This window comes from Thunnus albacares, chromosome 14 (genome assembly GCF_914725855.1).
Source record: "Thunnus albacares chromosome 14, fThuAlb1.1, whole genome shotgun sequence".
Classification (NCBI taxonomy): Eukaryota; Metazoa; Chordata; class Actinopteri; order Scombriformes; family Scombridae; genus Thunnus; species Thunnus albacares.
Window position 1 is genome coordinate 27,675,855 of NC_058119.1, and position 19,701 is coordinate 27,695,555.

At 39.8% G+C, this 19,701-nt stretch overlaps 1 protein-coding gene across 3 annotated transcripts in view; it reads right to left on the bottom strand.

Annotated features, from left to right (window-relative positions):
• The window catches only part of atrnl1a (attractin-like 1a), a 322,517-nt gene extending 306,528 nt beyond the window's left edge, over window positions 1-15,989 (bottom strand). For 2 of the 3 annotated variants that reach the window (XM_044372296.1, XM_044372297.1), the window contains exon 1: window positions 14,671-15,989. In XM_044372296.1, the coding sequence (XP_044228231.1) occupies window positions 14,671-14,915 (245 nt within the window). In that variant the 5' untranslated portion in view covers window positions 14,916-15,989. The remainder of the gene's footprint in view (window positions 1-14,670) is intronic. The other variant, XM_044372295.1, reaches the window with a different exon arrangement.
• Between the last annotated feature and the right edge of the window lie 3,712 nt (window positions 15,990-19,701).

Genomic DNA, 19,701 nt, shown 5'->3' on the forward strand with positions numbered 1-19,701 from the left:
CTGTTCTCACTCACATTTTGGTTGAAGCTCAAGGATGGACAAACAGAAGCATGCATACACACACACACACACACACACACACACACACAGAAAAAGATCTTCGCTAAATGCTTTTAATGCACTTCCTGTGGTCGCTGGCCACAATAAAAGTCTCCCAGCGAAGATACTCTTGTACAGCTTTTGTTGTAGAAGAAGCTACAAGAGGTCTAGAGGGACAGCTGCTGGCAGCAGCTTGTTGTGGATTATTTAGAAGGTTTATAAAGTGAATTGGAGGGCGAAGCGCTACATACGACGCATAGTGTAAGCTGTTTCCCAATTCTACACTCATTCTAAGCGAGGTTTTGAGTAGACAGTGTGTTCAGATTTGGACCCAAATGGAAACAGTCCTAAATCAGCTGTGCATAAATTAATTTTCAATAAAAAAAAAAACCTGACAAGAAGCAGCAGCATGAGGCTCCACCTGTTAACAAACAGCTGTGGTTGAAAAATGTTGCAATATGTCCTCCACTATACAGTTTACAATCCTCTCTGTTTGCCACATAAACATGTTTTTCTCTTGTGACGATGATGCACCGTTAGATCTGACCGGATAGAAAGTCCCAACCTGACCAGAGTAGACTGAATGTAACTTGGGCCCAACCCGTCAGGCCTCAGTTACTGGATGTTTTTGTTCACATTGAGAAAGTGAAACAATTAAACTAAAGCGGCTATAACTGATATTTTTCATAATAGCAATGTATGAAATGACAGTGTGTAATGTTTTTAGCGTGACTCATAGTGATGAGAATGACAATCATCAGAGACTCTGCAGCTCCTCTCGGCTTTACGGAGCTTTATAGCGAGTTGCAGCTGATTGTTTAACTGTCATAGCGTCTCATAGCGTCGTTCTGGGCCGTAGCAGGCAGCTGTTTTCAGAGAAAAAGCTCTAAAAAGCCACTTTAAACTACCTGCTCAGCACTAAATGGCAAACAGACACAGTTCACTGTAGACTAGCTGGTGAACATAGTGGAGCATTTAGCAGCTAAAGAGCCTGATATTTCCCTCAGGAGTTGGTGGAGAGCAAAAACAGAGTTAAATGAGTGTGAATACTGGACTTACTGTCACATCCTGCCCACTCTTTCTGTTGTGTTTGGACTCTTTGTGTTTTTGTTCTTTTGGGTTTTCTGTGTTACACTTATGTTGCCTGCTCATTTAGTTGAGATCATTTGTTATTTGACTTATCTCTGAAGGACTTCCTGGCGTTCTCAGTTTAGCGGTATTATGTGCTTGAGTTTTGTGTTCTGAGACTTTCTGACTTGGTCGCCTTTTATTGGCTGATCTGTTCTCTGTGTGTGTGTGTGGTGCGGGCGTGCCTTTCCCTCCACACTTTCCCTTCTTACCTGCACTGCTCCTAATGTCTTTTGTCGAGTTGTCTGCGTTTCTGGTCAGTGTTCTTGTGTCTCAGTGTCTCCTGTTTCTTTTGAGTAATTCAATAAATAATTTCTCCATCTGATCCTTCTGGTGGACAGAAACACGACTCCACATGAATGATAATGTTGCTCCATAACTGCTGGATGTGGAAATAAGCAACTGTTTGCTAACATGTTCAACATATCAATAACATTATTAATGATATGTCAGTGTTGTGTTCATTACTTGTTTATTCTGCCTGCTAGAGGCACATATCAGTTAGATTTAAGAAACTAATTTCCCTTGATATTTGATGTCCTGTTGTTGCACACTATTCTGTGGTCATCTGATTGCTGCAAAATTGTCATCCATGATGCAAAACTGCAGTCTGACTTGCAATCAGTTGCTCAAGTCTTGTATCATTTCCTGTTAGAAGAAAATGATAATGTATAGTATGGGATTGTAAGTATTGCAATTCCTATCTGCCATTTCCTAGAGTCTGAGAGTGGCAGATATTCATGACTAGAAAAGCAACATGTCTTATAGAGGAAATGACAAGAGTCTCTGCTGTAATACCTCACAATGTAGGAAGCAAAGAGAGAGATAAAAATGTTTTATATCATCTTGAGTCCAACTGTAAAATCTGATCAAAATATGACTGAGAATCAGTTCAGGTTTAGGGACTTATATAGACTACATGTACTGTATGTTATTGTTCATTATATACAACAAACTGTATCCAGTCCCGGCGTTATGGACGGGCCCTGGGGGGCCAGACCCACCCATCCAGGAATTTGGCCCTCCCAGGAGAAATCAGCATCAGCACCGTTTTAATGCACGGGCTTACCAAGGCTCAAGCCCCGGGCCCAACGATGTGAAAGGGCCCAGGAGACTCAGGTGTTTAGTATCTCTGCTGCTCCGAAGCGGAAACCAGAGGTTCAGTGTTAGTTCTGTTGTCAGCATTAGTTGTCGTCTCTTTCTGTTTCTAAAAAGCTTGTTTAACCCTCTGAACTCCAGTTCACAGCAGTTACTGTTATTTAGCAACCTCCAGGGCTGGAAAATGAAGCCAATGTGGAAGTGCCAAAACCTGCAGTTCCTCTAATGGCCACTTGAGGCTCCACAAGCGAGTCAATCCCCATGGACCCCCATATTAAATAAATAAACATGTTTACCGCCTGGTACAAAAAATGGTTTTGGTCTCTATAGCTAATTTCCCCTTTCATGACAACTGTACTGTTAAATTTTATTAAGCCGTGAAATTATGCACAATTAAGGACATCGCTGCTTTGAGTGACAGGTCGCTAGCCGCTACGTGGCTTGTTTCAGCAAGCAGGCTCCACCTCTTTGCCCATTTTGGATTAGCCGGGAGTTAGGCGGGGTCAGGCACTGCCAAGATGGCGAAGGCCAGAGCCAATAGGTGATGTCACGGTGGCTACATCCATATTTTTCACAGTTTATGGTGACGCCAGAGTGGGAAGTTAAACAGGCTAGCTGAGGTTAGCATGCCGACACAGTATCAACACAGTATATATCCGTCTGGTCCTTTTTGTATTACGTCACGTAAATTAAATGGTGTTGCCAACGAGAGGCATTCATGTCCTCACCTTTTTTTCTGAAATTAATCTTTTTAAATGGTTTGCTTGAGATGAAACGCTGAATCTGTTTGCAGTATCCACACTGATGGTCACAAGTTAAAGGCTGGTCAAACCTGGTGAATACTGGCTCTGTGACTACAGTTTAAACACTATTAAGCCACAAACTCTTTTTTTAACTTTTTCTACTCAGTGACAAAGCAGGTTCATTGATTGAATATGGCCCACTTTCCGATTAAAGATAACACTATAAAATCACAAGATTGACTACAGCTGCACTGCTAATTTATAGGCTACGTTTAGTTTCCCACATTATAAGAAAGGTTACGAGGTGAATGCTTCTTGCTGTGCACAGTTTAACTTATGTAAATGTTTGGTGTAGATAAAATTGATAAGGCTTTTAGGAGCTAAATGCAGGTACTACGAGCAACCACAACACATTTGGCTGAAAGTTGCCATTTAACAAGGTCACTGGTTAACCAGACACAGGTGTCTCGGGTTAACCGGTGACACGAATATAGGTGTTCTACATTCATACTCCTAAAGTCATAAATAAACACGGTATATATTTGTCTGGTCCTTTGTGTATAACATTATGTAAATTCAATAATGTTAAATAATGGTGCCAGTTACTTTCCACTGGCGCAGGGACTGACTGTATCACAATGATCATTTTTGGGGGTAACAAAAATACAACCTGATATTCAGCCAGATATCTTCTATACACAACAAGGCAAACGAACCAACTCTGTCCTCTGTTATTCTCTAATGGAAGACTTCTTCCTTCAACACTCGTCTAAATATCCTGTGATGGGGGGGGGACTTCACCACAAACACTAATCTGATTACTGTACAACTGACAGAGGAGATGAATGGTCAGTGTATGATGGGTCGGGATGGGTTGTAAGGACACGGCCAAATGATTATCGATCCACTGAGTGTGTGTGTGGGGTATGACGGAGAGGCGGATAAAAGGTTTAGTATATTGCCTGGAACCACATCTCAGTATTTTATGATTAAATTAAGAGTTCATGTATTTTCCTTTCATAATTAATGTAATATTCAAACTATAAACCTAATATATCATTATGTTAAAGGACAGATTCCTTTTAAAGTTTGCTCTGGATATTCACAGTATTCTGAGATAATTTGTACATTTTTTTTATTACAATTTGTACAAAGTAATATCGTAACATTAAAATCTAATGTCCTGGTTGCCATGAAAGTTTCTAATCATGTTCATGACTCACATAGGACGAGCCCCTTCTACACTTCATAAACTTTCATTGAGTGTTAGGCTCAGGTCCAGCTGTCAACTTTGCACAAAAGGCAGGCTTTCCAATTGGCTGACTTGCCATTAAAGGAGACTTAACATGCTTTTTGGGATTTTCTGTATTCTTTAATAGAGTTTTTATGTCGGATATCTCTGTTAAACATGATCAAAGTTCGGGAAGGGGGGCCTTAAAGAGACAGGAGCTAAAACAGCCTGTTTCAGACAGAAACTGAGGGGCTGCATCAAGGGCCAGTATAAGATAAACAAGGAGTTTTTTTTTAACTGTGAGTCATACAAAGATATTTCTGTAGAGCCCCAGTATATAAATATAGACCTGGAGATGTGCATGATACGTCCCCTTCAAATATAATGTGGAAATTCATGGTCATCAGAGGATGAACTACTCTTTACGGTGACCTTTGACCTTTCTTCTGTAACACTGAAACTGCCACCTGTAGATAATATCTCAAAATGTATTGGGCAGACAGCCACGACACTTAATACTTTCATACTCACCAACATGTATTTTGCACACAAGAAAAGTGAAATTTGGTCTAAACTCAGTATTCATGGCCCCCAGATGATGAACCTTTATAGATTTCCTATCATCTCTCCTTGCCACTACATTTACATTTTGTGATATCAAGTGGAAATTTTGTTTAAAATTTGGGTAACAATTGATTTGTTGGAATAAAATGTGCCTATAGGAGGGTTTTGGAGAAACATGCCCTTGCAGGTGAGGCTGCAACCAAATATTGCATTCATTATTTATGAACCTATCGGTTAATCTATTGTTTCTGTTTGTTTTTGGTTGTGTTTTTTTAATAAAATCTTGTCTATTAAATGTGTTAAATAGTAAAATAATAATTGTCACAGTCCAAAACTCAAAGAAATAAAACAGAGAGCATCAGAAAATCCTAACAATGGAGAAACTGGACACAAAAAAAACATTCAGCTTCTTGGCTTGATAAATTCATATTTATTCATACTGTTGTTGACTCATTTCCTTCCTGATGTATAATCACTTACACAACTGAAAGTTAGCAGCGCTACTGCAGAGTGACGACTGCGATTTTCCTGCTCGTAATACTGAGTAAAACTGTGAAAATCAGGTCAGAAACAGCTAAAATTTTTCCTTTGAAGAATCTTTTTAATGCAGCTACAGATAAAGCGTCAGTGGGACTCACCGTCCCCTGATGATGATGTCACTAGAACAGACCTTTCCCATCTCTCTGAAACTGCTGCAGCCTCAGGGAGGAACACAGGGGGGATATGATTCATGTAATACGCCCACCAATCCAACTGTGTGTGTGTGTGTGTGTGTGTTGCCCTTGCTCTCTCTCTCTCTCTCTCTCTCTCTCATCATATGCAGGATTAACTCACACTGGACAGATGGCCATCCGACGCTCCTCCCTCCCAAACACTCACATGCTTTCTCTCTCTCCCACACACACACACACACACAAAACACACACACACACACACACACACAACAAACACATACACACTGCAACTCAGCACAGTACAGTGGCAACTTTAGTTCACAAGCTGTGTCATCATCAGTGCACATTGCCTGGGGCTTAAACACACATAATCACACACACACACACACACACACACACACACACACACACAGGATGAAGCCCGTGTCAGCAGATGATGACTCTGATGTCAGAAAAGCACTCTATTCTGTCTCTGCTCGGCCCCTGTCTCTCTCACTAAAGCACCCATGTGGATGTTTTGTCCTTGAATGGCTTCGTTCTCCCCTTTATCTTCAGGCATCACAAAGCCGGCAGGTTTATATTTAGATCCTTTTGTATCTGTGACCATCTATGCATATTTGTAACTGTACTTTACAGTAAGCTTAATGTTTTGAGATATGATGTTTTTTTGTTTTTTTTTAGAGGATTATTACTACTCAAGGCCTCTCCGAAGGCATTAAAATGTTTACATGTCACAGTTTGTGTTTCTCAGGAACCAACATCAGCCTCCAGGTTCTGTTTGTTTATAATATTGTGGGACATCAATCAGGTGAATTTCTCTTCCTGCTTTCCTATGTGGGATGTTTGAGAGGGATTAATGTAAAAAGAGCTTTGAGAAAATGATTCCTACAGAAAATGGTGTGATGGTATGTAGCAGTGATGTAAAGAAAACCTGAGTTCGATGCTAAAAAAGCAGCTTGGCAAACTTTTTTTTGGATTTAATTTAAATTAAATTGAGAGCAGCTGGAAGAGTTTATATCTTAAAAAGGTAAAACTTGCCTCTTAAGCCTGCTTTTGATTAAGAATGATTGATATAATAGGCATTATTTACTTTATTCATGTATTTTATTGTATTCATGTTGTAAAATGTTATATTTTTTTTTATTTTATTATTATTTTCTTCCCTCTTATTGATTTTATTTGTCTGTTTTATATCGATTTTATCTCGTTCTTTAATCTAGTTTTTATTTCATTCTATTTTATTATTATTTGCATCATTTCAAATTTGGCCTCAAATTTTATAGTTTTTAAATCTACTTTACGTAATTACATTTTCATAATGTTTATTTCTGGTGTGCATCAGTCTCAAATTCTTTTACTGTTTATAGTCTACATTCGTCTTATTATTGGCTTGTCAGTCATCTGTGAAGCACTTTGTATTGCACTAACCTTACAAGATGTTGTACCTCGCTATAGTCAAAGGGGAATCTGAAAAAAAATCTGGGAAGTGTTTTTTTTCCAGATAATAATAATCAAATAATAAAGAAATGAAAGTAAAGTAGTCAGTAGAAACCAGTAGTGAGTCACATCTTTGATGGTTACTTCAGGATACAACCCTGTGCTCTTTCAGCCTTGTTTCATAGCAACCATTAACGCTAACAAGTTAGCCGCCGTGATGCTAATGTAGGGAGGTTGATTTGTCCATTACAAAAAAGCTTCCTGTGTTTTGGTTGTTTATTGTGAGGATAAAGAAAAAAAAAAGTCTTATAGGAGGCTGTGCATGATGTGATGTTGAGGATAAATAATAGTGATAAATGATAACTAGCAGGTGCACAGTTGATATTTATTACCAACTATGCCCCACACACACACCTCCTCACATACACCCTCCACACAGGCTTACACAATTACCAAGGACCTATCTCCATGTTGAATTCTGTAACTAACTAAAATTATCATTCAGTGCTAACGTTCAGCAGGAATGTGGGAAGCAGCGAGTCCTTTATATAGTGAGGCATGTGGCACGTTTGACTTTCATGAAGGAGGCCAGATCTCACTTCTTGGCTCTGACTTCCAATTAGGTTTTGGCTTTTAAACCCCAGCCTTGATCTTTTCCCCCGATCCTTAACCCTATCGTAGTTTTGTTGGCTAAAAAAAAACATGACTGAATGTAAACCGGAGGTTTTCCAGAACGGTCTAATATCTGTGTTCTTGTCTGATGATTAGCCTGCTTATTTCCCAACATCAATGCTCATCAAAACTCCCAAAAATCAGATATCGTAATTGCTCCTTGGATTAGCAGATCCGACCTACTGTTCCCTGACTACTTCCTGTCTGGTGTGTGTCAACTGACACTATGTTATGAGACGCTGCTGGTTTATTTTTTTCCACACACACACACACACACACACACAGACATCTACTGGTATGATATACTAATATATGTTGTGTTTGTAACACCAGCAGCAACTAACTGTGTCATTGTGGTTAAAATGAGAGTCACGACTATGTAACTCGAAGTAAGACCACACTAAGTTTCAAAATACTTCCACCGCACTTTATTTTTGTTTCACTTCCTCTTTTATTTTTATCTGACTGACAGTTACTGTACCTTCACTGCCACACTGTGTGTCACGCAACAATCGAGATAAAAGCTCTGTAGTCTCAACAAATAATGAATATTTGAAGAGTTAATTCCCCGAGATGTCTAACAAAGTCTAACAAATCTTACTCATCTTTCAAACCTCTACTTGTAGTTCTTAGATATGAAGTCCATGCGCTTTTCTGCTACTTAACATTGTTAAAAGTCTCAACAGACATGATAAGGGATTCCCCCCGCGTACATATTTCATAGTCAGATTCAATAAACCTACTTAACCCAGATCAAAACCGGAGCTCTAAAGCATCACTACAGTCCAGTCTGAGTTAACAGAAAGTTGCTGGCTCTAGCTTCCGACCAACAGGGGACAAGAATCATGACAGAAGTGATGTGAAGAGATGAAGGGGAACCATAATGGGCTCCAACGTCATGTAATAGGATTTCAGCGCCACCATAACATCTAAACTGCGGTCACAGCATTAGTAGACAGATTAAATCATGACATGAAGTGGAGGAGTTTAATCCAAAACTATAATCCCATTTTAGAAATAAAAATATATTACAGTATTTATATCTCTCTTTTTTTGATGGATAGATAGGTAGAACATTATTTTTATGCCAGTAACTCTAATGACTGACTCTCTCTGAGAGGTGGTAAATTTTTAAATCCCATCCTGCAGAGGCTTGTCTGCGCTAACAGTCGCCTCCGTCCATTTATCAGGCTCCTCTGTGATATATACAGCTTACTCGGCTCCAGTAGTCTGAGAGGCCGAATCCCTCCGTTGTGGCTTCTGCACGCTGAGCTCTGGCTTTACAACAGCGAGTCGACAAAAGAGCCAGAGAAGATTTTTTTTTTATTTTATATTTTCTCTCCTCTATCAATTAGCACCATCAACATCCTTTTTCCAGAACCCGACGCTGCATCTCTGTTGGGAGATAATGAGTCAAAATGTTTGATCAGTGTGAGTTCATTTCTCTGTGGCCTCCAGTGTTTCTGGCTGTCTGCACTTAGCATGCAAGAGACAAAGTGAGATTAATGCGGCGGTTTATTCTAGCAAACCTTGGGCAAATAGATTCACTTTGATGTGCCGCATTAGACAGTTTGCTGTTGAAACCGCCTGACGACACTGTAACGTCGGTCTACGAGTGTCTACGCGGCCTCCTCTCTCCTGTGAGGTTAATAAAGGACAAACAGGTAACCTATTTAGTCAGATGAACAACTTCTACCAGAAAGTGTTGCTTCTCTGCTGTAGCCCTGAAGCTGCCTGGTAGTGTGCAGACTTTAACGTTTTTTTTTACGGCTGATTCTGACTTGAAAAGGCCCGAAGATGTGTGTGCAGCCACAAAATGTTCTTATTATAAAATTCTTGAATGGACATCTGATTTCAGTGTTCCAAAAATGTAAAAAAAAACTGCAAAGAATCCAACCACAAAAATGTTTGTGCACCTGCATGTGTGCTATAAACTGTTTTACAACTTCAGGCGCTTTGGACAGCTTTTGTGGGCCTTTCAAAGAGCTTAAAATGAACATTAACATTCAGAGTCAATGTCCAACCAGCTAAAGTGCAGGACTAGACGTGTGTTCACGTTCACGTAAGTTATATAAGAAGGAGACTTTAGCAGGAAAGCTAATGCGGGTTGTTGTTCAGACTCTGTGGCTCTTGTGTTGCGTAGCAGGAGGCAATCAGGCTCAGTGTGACCTTCTGCTCTGCCTGTAATAGAACAAGACGTTATTGCTTTATGAAAAGATTTGATTTGCTGTATCGGAATAAGGACTCCAACTGTATTTAATTAAGATAATGTAAAACTAGGGGAAGCCATCATAAAATCAAAGAATTTAAAATATAAACTCTTTCGGTTTCTGATTTTTGCTCAAAAGAGAACACAAGTGATTTACAGAGCAGATGTTGCTCTTGTAGACAAGGCAGTTTAACTTCTTTCTAAGTTCTTGTATCTGGATCAGCCTGAACTCTGTATGCGTGTTAGTATGACTTGTTTGTTTGTGTGTGTTTTGTATGTGAGAACAAGCAAGACGTTATCTAGTCTGGACAAAGAAAGCAAGAGCAGCAGAGAAAAAAAACAAAGAGAGAGAGAGGGAGGGAACGCCATTGGAAAACAAAGGGTGAGACTGCAGACCAATATAACAACACGTACGACCAATACCTTCAATCAATAGACAAACAGAATCTACTCCCTATTTCTTCTTTATTGGATCTGTCTGTGTGGATATAAGACACAAGAGTGTGTATGTGTGTGTGTGTGTGTGTGTGTGTCCTGACCACCTCAACAGCAGCCTGATGACCACTGAGGTTTTTAGTATTGAGTATTTTCAGGGTACAGCAGTGATATTGAAGCACAGGTCCCTCTCTCTCTCTCTCTCTCTCTCTGCTCCACTGCTCTCCGGTCTGTCCTCACTAAGATACAGCTGATGCAGCCACAAGTACGGCCAAGCTTTTAGATAACAGGACTATTTGGGCAGCAGCTTTTCTGCAATATTGGTTGTTGATGCGGGAGATATCTCTGCTTCACCATCCCCAAAACAGATCAGATGGATTAATGATAAACTGAGTTTAATAAAAAAAAAAAAGGCACAATAGAAACAGATATTCACAATAGAGTATGTACTAAACTGTATGTATTTGTTTCAGTATGGATTCATGTTCAATTATCCTAAATTCATATATGTTTAGCAAACCATCCATGTCACAAACATGTCCATATTACCGTAATAGAGATGGAGACAGTTTGGCCAATTATTTACTGCGCAACAACGTTCCCCTCAGATGGGCATTATTTTAAAAAATGAATTTGAAATTGAAATTTGGACAGGGCATCTCAAACTTCAAACAAGGTCAATTAATATTCTTTAAAGATATTTGAAAAACTTTCTCTGAGTCTAAAAAAGCTTCTTTTTTTGATGTGCATGATGTGATCATAATGTAAATTTAATGGGACCGGCCAGCGCTTCAGGGAAAGAGACTCTAATGACATGTTCACATCATAAGAGATGGATGGCAGACATGAGGAAGATTCGGATATTTACAACTTGTTAACGGGCAACTCAAGATGGTTGAGTTCCACATGTGGAATCTTGGAAAAATATCAATTATAGCCACTTTAGGTAAGTTATATCAGAACATCTTTGATAGTAGTAATTACAATGAGGATGTTGACATGAATGCTATTGACAACTAAGAAAACAATGACAACTGTATCTCCAATATTACTTGAACACAGAATAATGCACATGCACAGCAGGCTGCACAACAAGAAAACAAACGAGGAAGAGAAAAAATGTGAACCCTTGAGGTGGGAACAACAGAACGGACAAAAGTTATTGTTCAGCTTGTCGGTGTAGTTCAACCAAACCGCATGGAGAACCTGTCGCCCGCAGCTCCTTATCGAACCAGCTCACTGTGTCTGCTGCTTCTTTTATCGTTCTCAAAGCCTTTTTATCTTTAAATGAGTTACAACTAAACAAGGTCACAAAGATCTGTGACCATTTCTGCTCCATCTGTGGCTGCTTCACTTTAAAAAGCCTTTAAGTGCTTTGCTGGTGTTGCGGAAAAATTCTGTTTTCCCATTAATTTGTGCTTCTCCCGACCTTAACGAGGCAAACGGTCATATTTGGGTTAACTCAGAAAACAGTGAAGAATTTGAAGAAGTCAATCATGGAATTATTAATAGAAATTAGTATGTGGGCTGTCAAGGACTTCACTTTCCTCTCTTTTGATTTTTTTCTTTCAGCCACTAATAAGTGTAACATTTCAATTTGCATTTTCCATTTTCCCAAACTAGTAAATAAGATCAAATTAGTAAAAATACACAAAATGGTCCTCTCATTTAGGTTAAGATTCATTCTAATACCTTTGTTCATGCAAATCAATTAAACTTTTATTTTTACATCCCAATATCACAAATCATAAAGTTGCCACAGGAGGCTTTTTAATCTGTACAGCAATACAATGTCCTCTATCCTTAGACCCTCGATTCAGATGAGGAGAAACTACTAAAAAAAAAAAAACTTTAACAAGGGCAAAATGGAAGAAACCTTGGAAGAGAAAGTCAGGAGCGATTCCTCTTCCAGGACAGACAGACATGCAGAAAGCAAATTTATAGTATGGAAAAACAAGCGTCTTGTCTTTGAAAATGAGCTGATGCACCTCAAGAGGCTTTTCCTGCAAACAATACATCATATCAGACTGATAAATCTAGCCCTACATCATTTCACTGTGTGTGTGTGTGTGTGTGTGTGTGTGTGTGTGTGTGTGTGTGTGTGTGTGTGTGTGTGTTTGTGTGCGCGTGTCTGCAAGAACTACTCAGTATTAATGGACACTAACTTGCCACCAGGCAGCCACAAGAACATAAACACTCTCGTTTGGTATTGTTCGCCTGTTGTCCAGCCTACAGCCGATTCTGTTCGCTGCTCTCACAACAATCACATCGACTAAGAAATCGATACAATCCTCCGGAGAGAAAAGACCAGACTGAAGTCCTGCCATCTCTCAGTCCCATTCTCGTGCACACGGGGTTGTGGGTGATCCTGACAGGTAACGTCATCCTCTCTGGAGTGTATGAGGGGTGATTCGTGCCACGGGGAAGGGGGATATGAACATGTGAGCGCTCTCTAAGGATGAGCTACCGGTGGAATTTAAGTGCTTTGAAGTGAGGTTCAATATTTCAGTGTGTCAGATTGGTGAAATATCAAAATGGACAACATACAGTGATCAAAGTAAAGGTCAAAGTGTGTTTCCAGGTGTTTTATATGTAAAAAGTAGTATAAAGCCTTGTGTCTCCAAGGGGAGCTGCGTGAAATGTGATAAATAGAAAAAAGGTTACCAGACATTTGCAGCCTGCTCCTCATCTCTGCTGGAGGCTAACAGCTCCAGGCTACATTAATCGCTACTAGTATTACAGATCAGACTCTCTAGCTGTCAGTCCAGTTGCATTGTGGGGATTGTAGGCACCAGGCTTTGACAAGGTAGAAGAATGTGTGGAATGAAAAAAGACAACAACTCTGGTTCTGCTGTGTTGATTTTGATCCTTTTTTAACTGTTCAAGTGAGTCCAGAAATGTTATAGAAATGTAATTTTAAATCCATGCGGTGTTCTTTACTAATGACTTTCATATTAAGGTAGGTTATTCTGACAAAGGAGGAGGCAGTTTTTGATAGATAGAAGAGAAAAAAACACGAAGGACTTGATACAATAAGTGGCATTATTTACAAGCATATCTGTAATGATTGTAGTCCTTTCTGCCAGTAATCTCCCGCCTGTCTGTGACCAATGTCTGCCATGTGCATCATTTCCAAAATTCTTATCACTTCTTATGCTAAGAATGCTGCTTGCAGAGCTTAGCATGTTTGACTTTAATTTGCTGCCTGGAAATGTGATGCAATGCAGCAAGATGAATAGCCGATAACTGCCAAATCTGAAACAAAAAGTCACGTCACTTCAACAATTCAAATCAAAATAAACACTAACTGATAGTTTATGCTTTTCTTTATTAAGTGTTTTAGCTGCAGGGGAGTGAGAACAGCTGAGTGAAGCAGCCAGACGGATGAAAACATCACAGTCCAAACCTCTTATAACAGCCAAATAATAAAGGGCGCAGATCTCATTACAACTTAGGGTGGGGGGGTCGCTAACTTCAGGACTAAATAACGTGTTGCTGTCTTTTTTGCCATTAATAGTAGCTTAAAATATATATTTATGAATCACTTTTAGGCCATCACTATACATATTTACCTATTATACAGAGCTGCTGGTGCAGTATTTGCTTCTTTACTCTCCAGCAGCAGCTTCTCACTTGTCACTAGACTCACTGAAGACACAACTCAGACGTGCTACAGAGACGGAATCAAACGTCGTCCAATAGCAAGCAAAGGTATCAGGATGAAGTAAACTGTTAACTTCATTACTCAAATTCCCACTTAGTTTAGTATATGCAACAGTTCAGAACACCGAGCAGGATACATAGAATATTGAATATATATTTTCAATTACATAGATTACTTATACATAAATAACTTATTGGGGGGAGGGGCAACTTTAAGTTTTTAAGAAGGTGGAGGGGACTCGAGAACCTCCAACCTTCCCCCCCAACACTCATATTTCAATAGATTGACTTGCATGTACTGTATATTTGTGTGTTCATACATATACTTGACCTACTCATGTACGTTTGTGATATCGCCATCTGGAGATTTTTGCTTTAACTACAACCAGACACAATTCAGCTTTAGCAATTTCTAAATAATAACTCAGCTGGATAAAGTGAGAGCCAATGTCTTGCTTTGCTGTGGCATTTATCACCCCTCATACATTCTAGTAACAGCCAAGTGACATCTACAATACCTCACCTTATTGAGAATAAAGACAAACTTCCACTAATTCACTGAACCCAGAACAAGAATCTATTTTCATATTTGGCACAGTGAGATAACTGATATCAGACTGATATTATTATTACTAGAAGATTGAAGTCACCAGCCTGCTGTAGACAGCTTTGATGGAACCAAAGTGGACTTTGATCATACAAAAAAACCAAATCTTAAAGGTCAGCTTTGAACTCCTAAAAGGCACGTGGCGGATGTCACATCACTCATCAACTTACTTGAATCTCCCCTGACAGTGCTGGCACTGATCCCCGACCCATCCGTGGTCACACACGCAGGTGCCGTTGCTGCACCTCCCTGAAAAGCAGGTTTTATCACACGACTTGGACACCGAGGAGGCTTCCGTGTGGAGCACGAGATGAAGCATCACAAATACTCCCAGGTATGTTTTCAAGACGTCCCGGGAGCTCCTTGTGGACGACTTGGTCCAGGTGCATAGATGTATCCCTCCAGCATCATCCATGATGGACGCGGAGTGTCTTTTTTTTTTTTTTGAGAGAGAGAGAGAGAGAGAGAGAGAGGCAGTGAACTGTCACCTTACGCTGTGAGGTGATCTGTTGTCATCAGCAGGGGTGTCTGTAGGCTCAAATAGCCTACCTGTGACGCCTGTGGAAAACGGTAATTACGCACTGTCAGAACATGCCGAGCGGTGTGGAGCAAGCTGCGGGACAGGACAAAAGGATGAAACTTTGATGGAGGCAGTTTAAACCTTAAAAACGCTCTGAACGCATTTCCAATCGGACCCATCCGCTCTGAGCAACAAAAACATTATTAAAAAAAAAAAAAAAAGCACGTTACGCGCTCTGCTGCGCGTCCGCACAAGTCTCCCAAATAACTTCCAGTCTGGTCAGCGATGTAAACACACGACCGTGACGGAATGCTTCAACGTCAAAAGACTATAATCCGGGAGATGAAATACAAACACGGAGCTGTTTGTATGTGCGCCTCTCTAGCTGCTGGATCTGTTCCCAGACAAAGACGTGCCCTCTGCCCGGGTACGAGGAGGATGCGACAGCCGCAGCTCTCCCGGAGCGGTGCTTCTCTCTCTCTGTGTGTGCTGTGTCTGCTATCGCTCTCTCGTCCACACAGCTGGTTCCTGACGGGGAAACTCCTGCACAAAAGCCCCGAGCATGAGCAGTACGGCCACACGGTTAAAGGGGCAGTTCCCTTTAAATGTACAGTGCAGGCCTGCAGCACAGAGACAAAGGCAGTGACATTCGTCTGCAGCACGGTCTCAGTGTGTTCTCCTATTAACTGTTCAGCCCTCTGTCGGAGCTTTTAGTAGATGTTTAAACAGCAGAACATAACGGTGATGGTGGTGTGTTTTTATTATCATGCAGCCAACACAAAAGAAGTGCAACAGGAGCTTGAAGCATAATCATATTATCAATATACTGTATATATTTTGTACTGATGCGTTCAGGGGTTTTTCCCATTAACGTAAATGATCCTATCTTGACTGAAGCCTTAATCTAATATTTACTAAAATAATTTCTCATACATTTACAGATACATTCTATTTTTCTGATACATCTGCCAACATGTATTATTCAGTTTTGCAAGCAATCAGGAATGACTTTCACTTAAATTACACTTGTCTAAAATTAATTAACTCAACTGCAGGATTCCATCACATTATTCATATATGTTATCAGTCCATCTATAGTTCTGCCATCCTGTCTTTCCATGCTGTATTTCTGTGATTTTGTCATCTGGTCTATTCTCTACACACATCTATGGCTTCCAGGTCCCATTAAAGTTTTTAGGGGGGGAGTTTTTCCTTGTCTGATAAGGTAGAGGATGTTGTATTGCTGTACAGATTTTAAAGCCCCCTGAGGGCAAATTTGTGATTTGTGATATTGGGGATATATAAATAAAAATCGACTCGACTTCCGCAAAACTCAGCCTAAAGGTGTAGTAGCATCGATTTCAGTCATTGTTGTTTGACAAAATGAGAAAGTTGTAGCAGTCACAGTGTAAAGGGGGGGTGTGTCAGGCTCATCAGTCTTGTTATTGGCCTCATTTGGTGTTTCTTTAAAGATAAAGATGAATGGCCGTCATCAAAAATTAAAAAAGAGCATATATTAATCATTTGCACTTGTCTGATGCAAATGACGTCCATTTGCATAATACAGTATGTCAGTGAAGCACTTTGTGATGTATCTTTAAAAACAAAATGTGTCCTTTGTGCAATCAAGGGGCAGAATTAGCTCCACTGGTCATTATTGATTAATCTGTCGAATATTTTCTCAATTAGTCATTGGTGAAAAATATTGATCACCTTTCCTAAAGCCCAAGATGCAACCTAGATTCAGTTTACTATCGAGGACTAAAGAAATCAGAAAATATTGACATTTAAGAAGCTGGAACTAGAGAATTTCAGCATTTGTCCTTAAAAAATACTCAAAACCAAGAAATTGACTAATCAATTAATCGACTATTGGTTGGAGCTCTGTTGGCCATCATTCCTGGGGCTGCCAGATTCAGTGCCTTGCTCAAAAGCACTTCAGCAGCAAAGTTCTTCCCACTTTCCTGCCACCTGTAGTAATAGCTTTTACCATTCTCTAGATACTCCAAAAACTCTTAAAAATCCTGAGCTAAATTACCATTTCTCAATGTCTTTCTGCCAAATTCCAGCACTGGATATTTGTTCTTCAAGGTCGGGTAAGTACAACAGTAATGTCAAAATCCAATTTTGTTACCCAGCCAACAGAAAAAATGTTGGACACTCACACAAAGTAATTCTCTCTCTTTCTCTCTCTCATACACACTTTCACACACATCATGAGAACGGTTAACCGCAGGGAATGATAGCTAATAAAACTGCAGCAAAATGATAATTTCTGCCGGAGCAATTGCTACGAGACAATTTTGGAGACAGCATTATCAGTATTCTCACTAAATCCATGACAGCGAGGTCTGCTCAAATATTATCTATTCATCACCAGCTGGGAACAGTAAAATATCTGAATGCCTACAGTGGCTGCTGGTGTCCAGATTGTTCAGATTTTGTAGAGATCAATCAGTGATGAATGGACAAGTAATTACTGGAGTTAAAAAATGATTTGCTTAAATCAGAAAACCTCTTTATTTATGACCTGAGTTTTATTTGCCTGGATTCATGAGGTGATTCAGAGACAGATACAACAGGAACATTAAAACCAGACTGACAGAGCGGAGGCCTAATTCCCCAAATTGTCTTTCTGATTTATAACTTTATCTCACTCTCAAGGCTTTAAAGACACAAAGATATTCTTAGGAGCCAAGTGGTGCTTTTTGGAAAACAAAGCCAAGATTTGCATCTGTGCTCCCTGAGGGCTCACAAAAACATCCAGTGAGCCAGAGGACGATAATCCTGCAAACCAAAAGATAGACTCATCTCAGGCAAGACATCAGCCTGCTGCAGAGGGATGAGGAGAATCACAAGATCTTACCTTGAATTACTGATTTCAACAGTTACGTGTCCAGGTAGCAAGTGATGTTTCACAAGGTGAGTGTGAACTTCTGCAGTCACAGCTGCTTAAGGATACACACCATTACATCAACCAAATATCACTCCAAATCCTAAAGATTTCCTCCCAGCTCCCTGTTGATGTTGTGAAACTGGACACAGCTGTGTACATTACTCACAGTTCAATTTCGAAACATCAAGAGTGAGCACAGGGGAGGAAAGTTTGGGGATTTTTTTGTTGATGGTGCGATTGGGTGCTGCAACAAAATCAAAGGTGCATTTATACACTTTCTGTTTTTGGTTAGGCTAGGGTTTTGATTAATGTTTAATTTACTAAAAGCTCTACAAAGACTGTATTGTGAACAGGATTGCTCACGGTGAGAGAATTATCACCCGACTCTGCAGCTCCTTTCTTTCTCTCTCTCTCTCTCTCTTTCAGCTCCTAGTTTTTGTTTTTCAGCAAATTTACAGCCTAGTTCAATCTCAGTGCTGTCATTAGCTAAGTTTCCAGTTTTGGTTTTCAGCCAACAAGCTCTGATAAACTTGCTGTACACTACCTGCTCAGCACCAAACAACAGACAGACTAAAATCAGCGACTGTATTGGTGAAGAAAGTAGAACATCTAGCAGCTAAAGAGCCAGATATTTCTCTCAGGAGCTGGTGGAGAGCAAAAAGGAGCAACAAGGAGAGTGAATGTTGAACTTCAAACATCCATCAGGTGGACACGAACACAACTCCAAGTGAATGGATGTGTAAATAAGTAATAGTTTGCTAACATGTTAGCGATAACCACCTTTATGTCAGTGTTGTGTGTCTGTTAGCTGGTTAAGGAGTTATTCTGCCCCCTAGTGGGCAGAAATACATGAGTGCAACTTTAAACGAACTTGATTAAATCCATACTGGTGTCAGTTTGTGACTCTGAAGTAATCATATGTTCAACTCTTTGCAAAGTCCTGACTGTCAGTCATCAAAGCACAAGTCTCCAATGTAAAAATACTGGTGCAATATCATTTTCCTGGTTTTATAAGTCCTTATTCTTAAATGACCGGTATGCTAGTTGACAAAATGATCTCACCTCAAGGTGCATTTGGTAGCTATTCTTGAGTTTTTGATCATTCCACATGATCTTCATCAGCAGACAGAAGTTTGCCCAGTTGTTGTGAGCTTTTTGATGTTCAAATTTCTGTTTTTTCTTAACATTAGTCATGTTGGTTTTAAAGTTGAGTTTCAAAGTTCATTCTTTACCTCAGAAGCCGTTTTTTTCAGGTCACACAAGGTCAAGAATGAACTTTTAGACTTGAGTCATACAACCGTCAGCTCTGCGGTTAAGGTTTGGTTAAGTTTAGGCGAGTATAACGTCTGGGTTAAAGCTGGGAAAAGATCATCAGGGGTGCAAGACAGCAAAAACTGCAGAGTCCTGAGTCATAGTCGCTATTTTTGAGATAAACTCTAAAAAGATGGTTTTGAGAAAAAGATAAATGGACGAATCAAGAGTGTCCACAGAGACTGCGGGTGTTCAGTCTGTACAACAAATCAGGGAGAGTTTCGAACAGTAAAAAAAGATCCATCTTCATCACCCATATATGATTAAGACTGATTCTATTTTCATGGGTTTGTCATTTCATACACGGCACATTAATCTACAATATATTTTATATCTGCTTTTATATGAGAAGCCATCCACATTCATCTCTGGTCGCTTGCATCATTTACTACTTATCTTATAGTTGTGAATCACATTTAGCTTGCCAAATAACTTTGCTTGATTCTTATTTAGATTCTATATTATCTGACTACA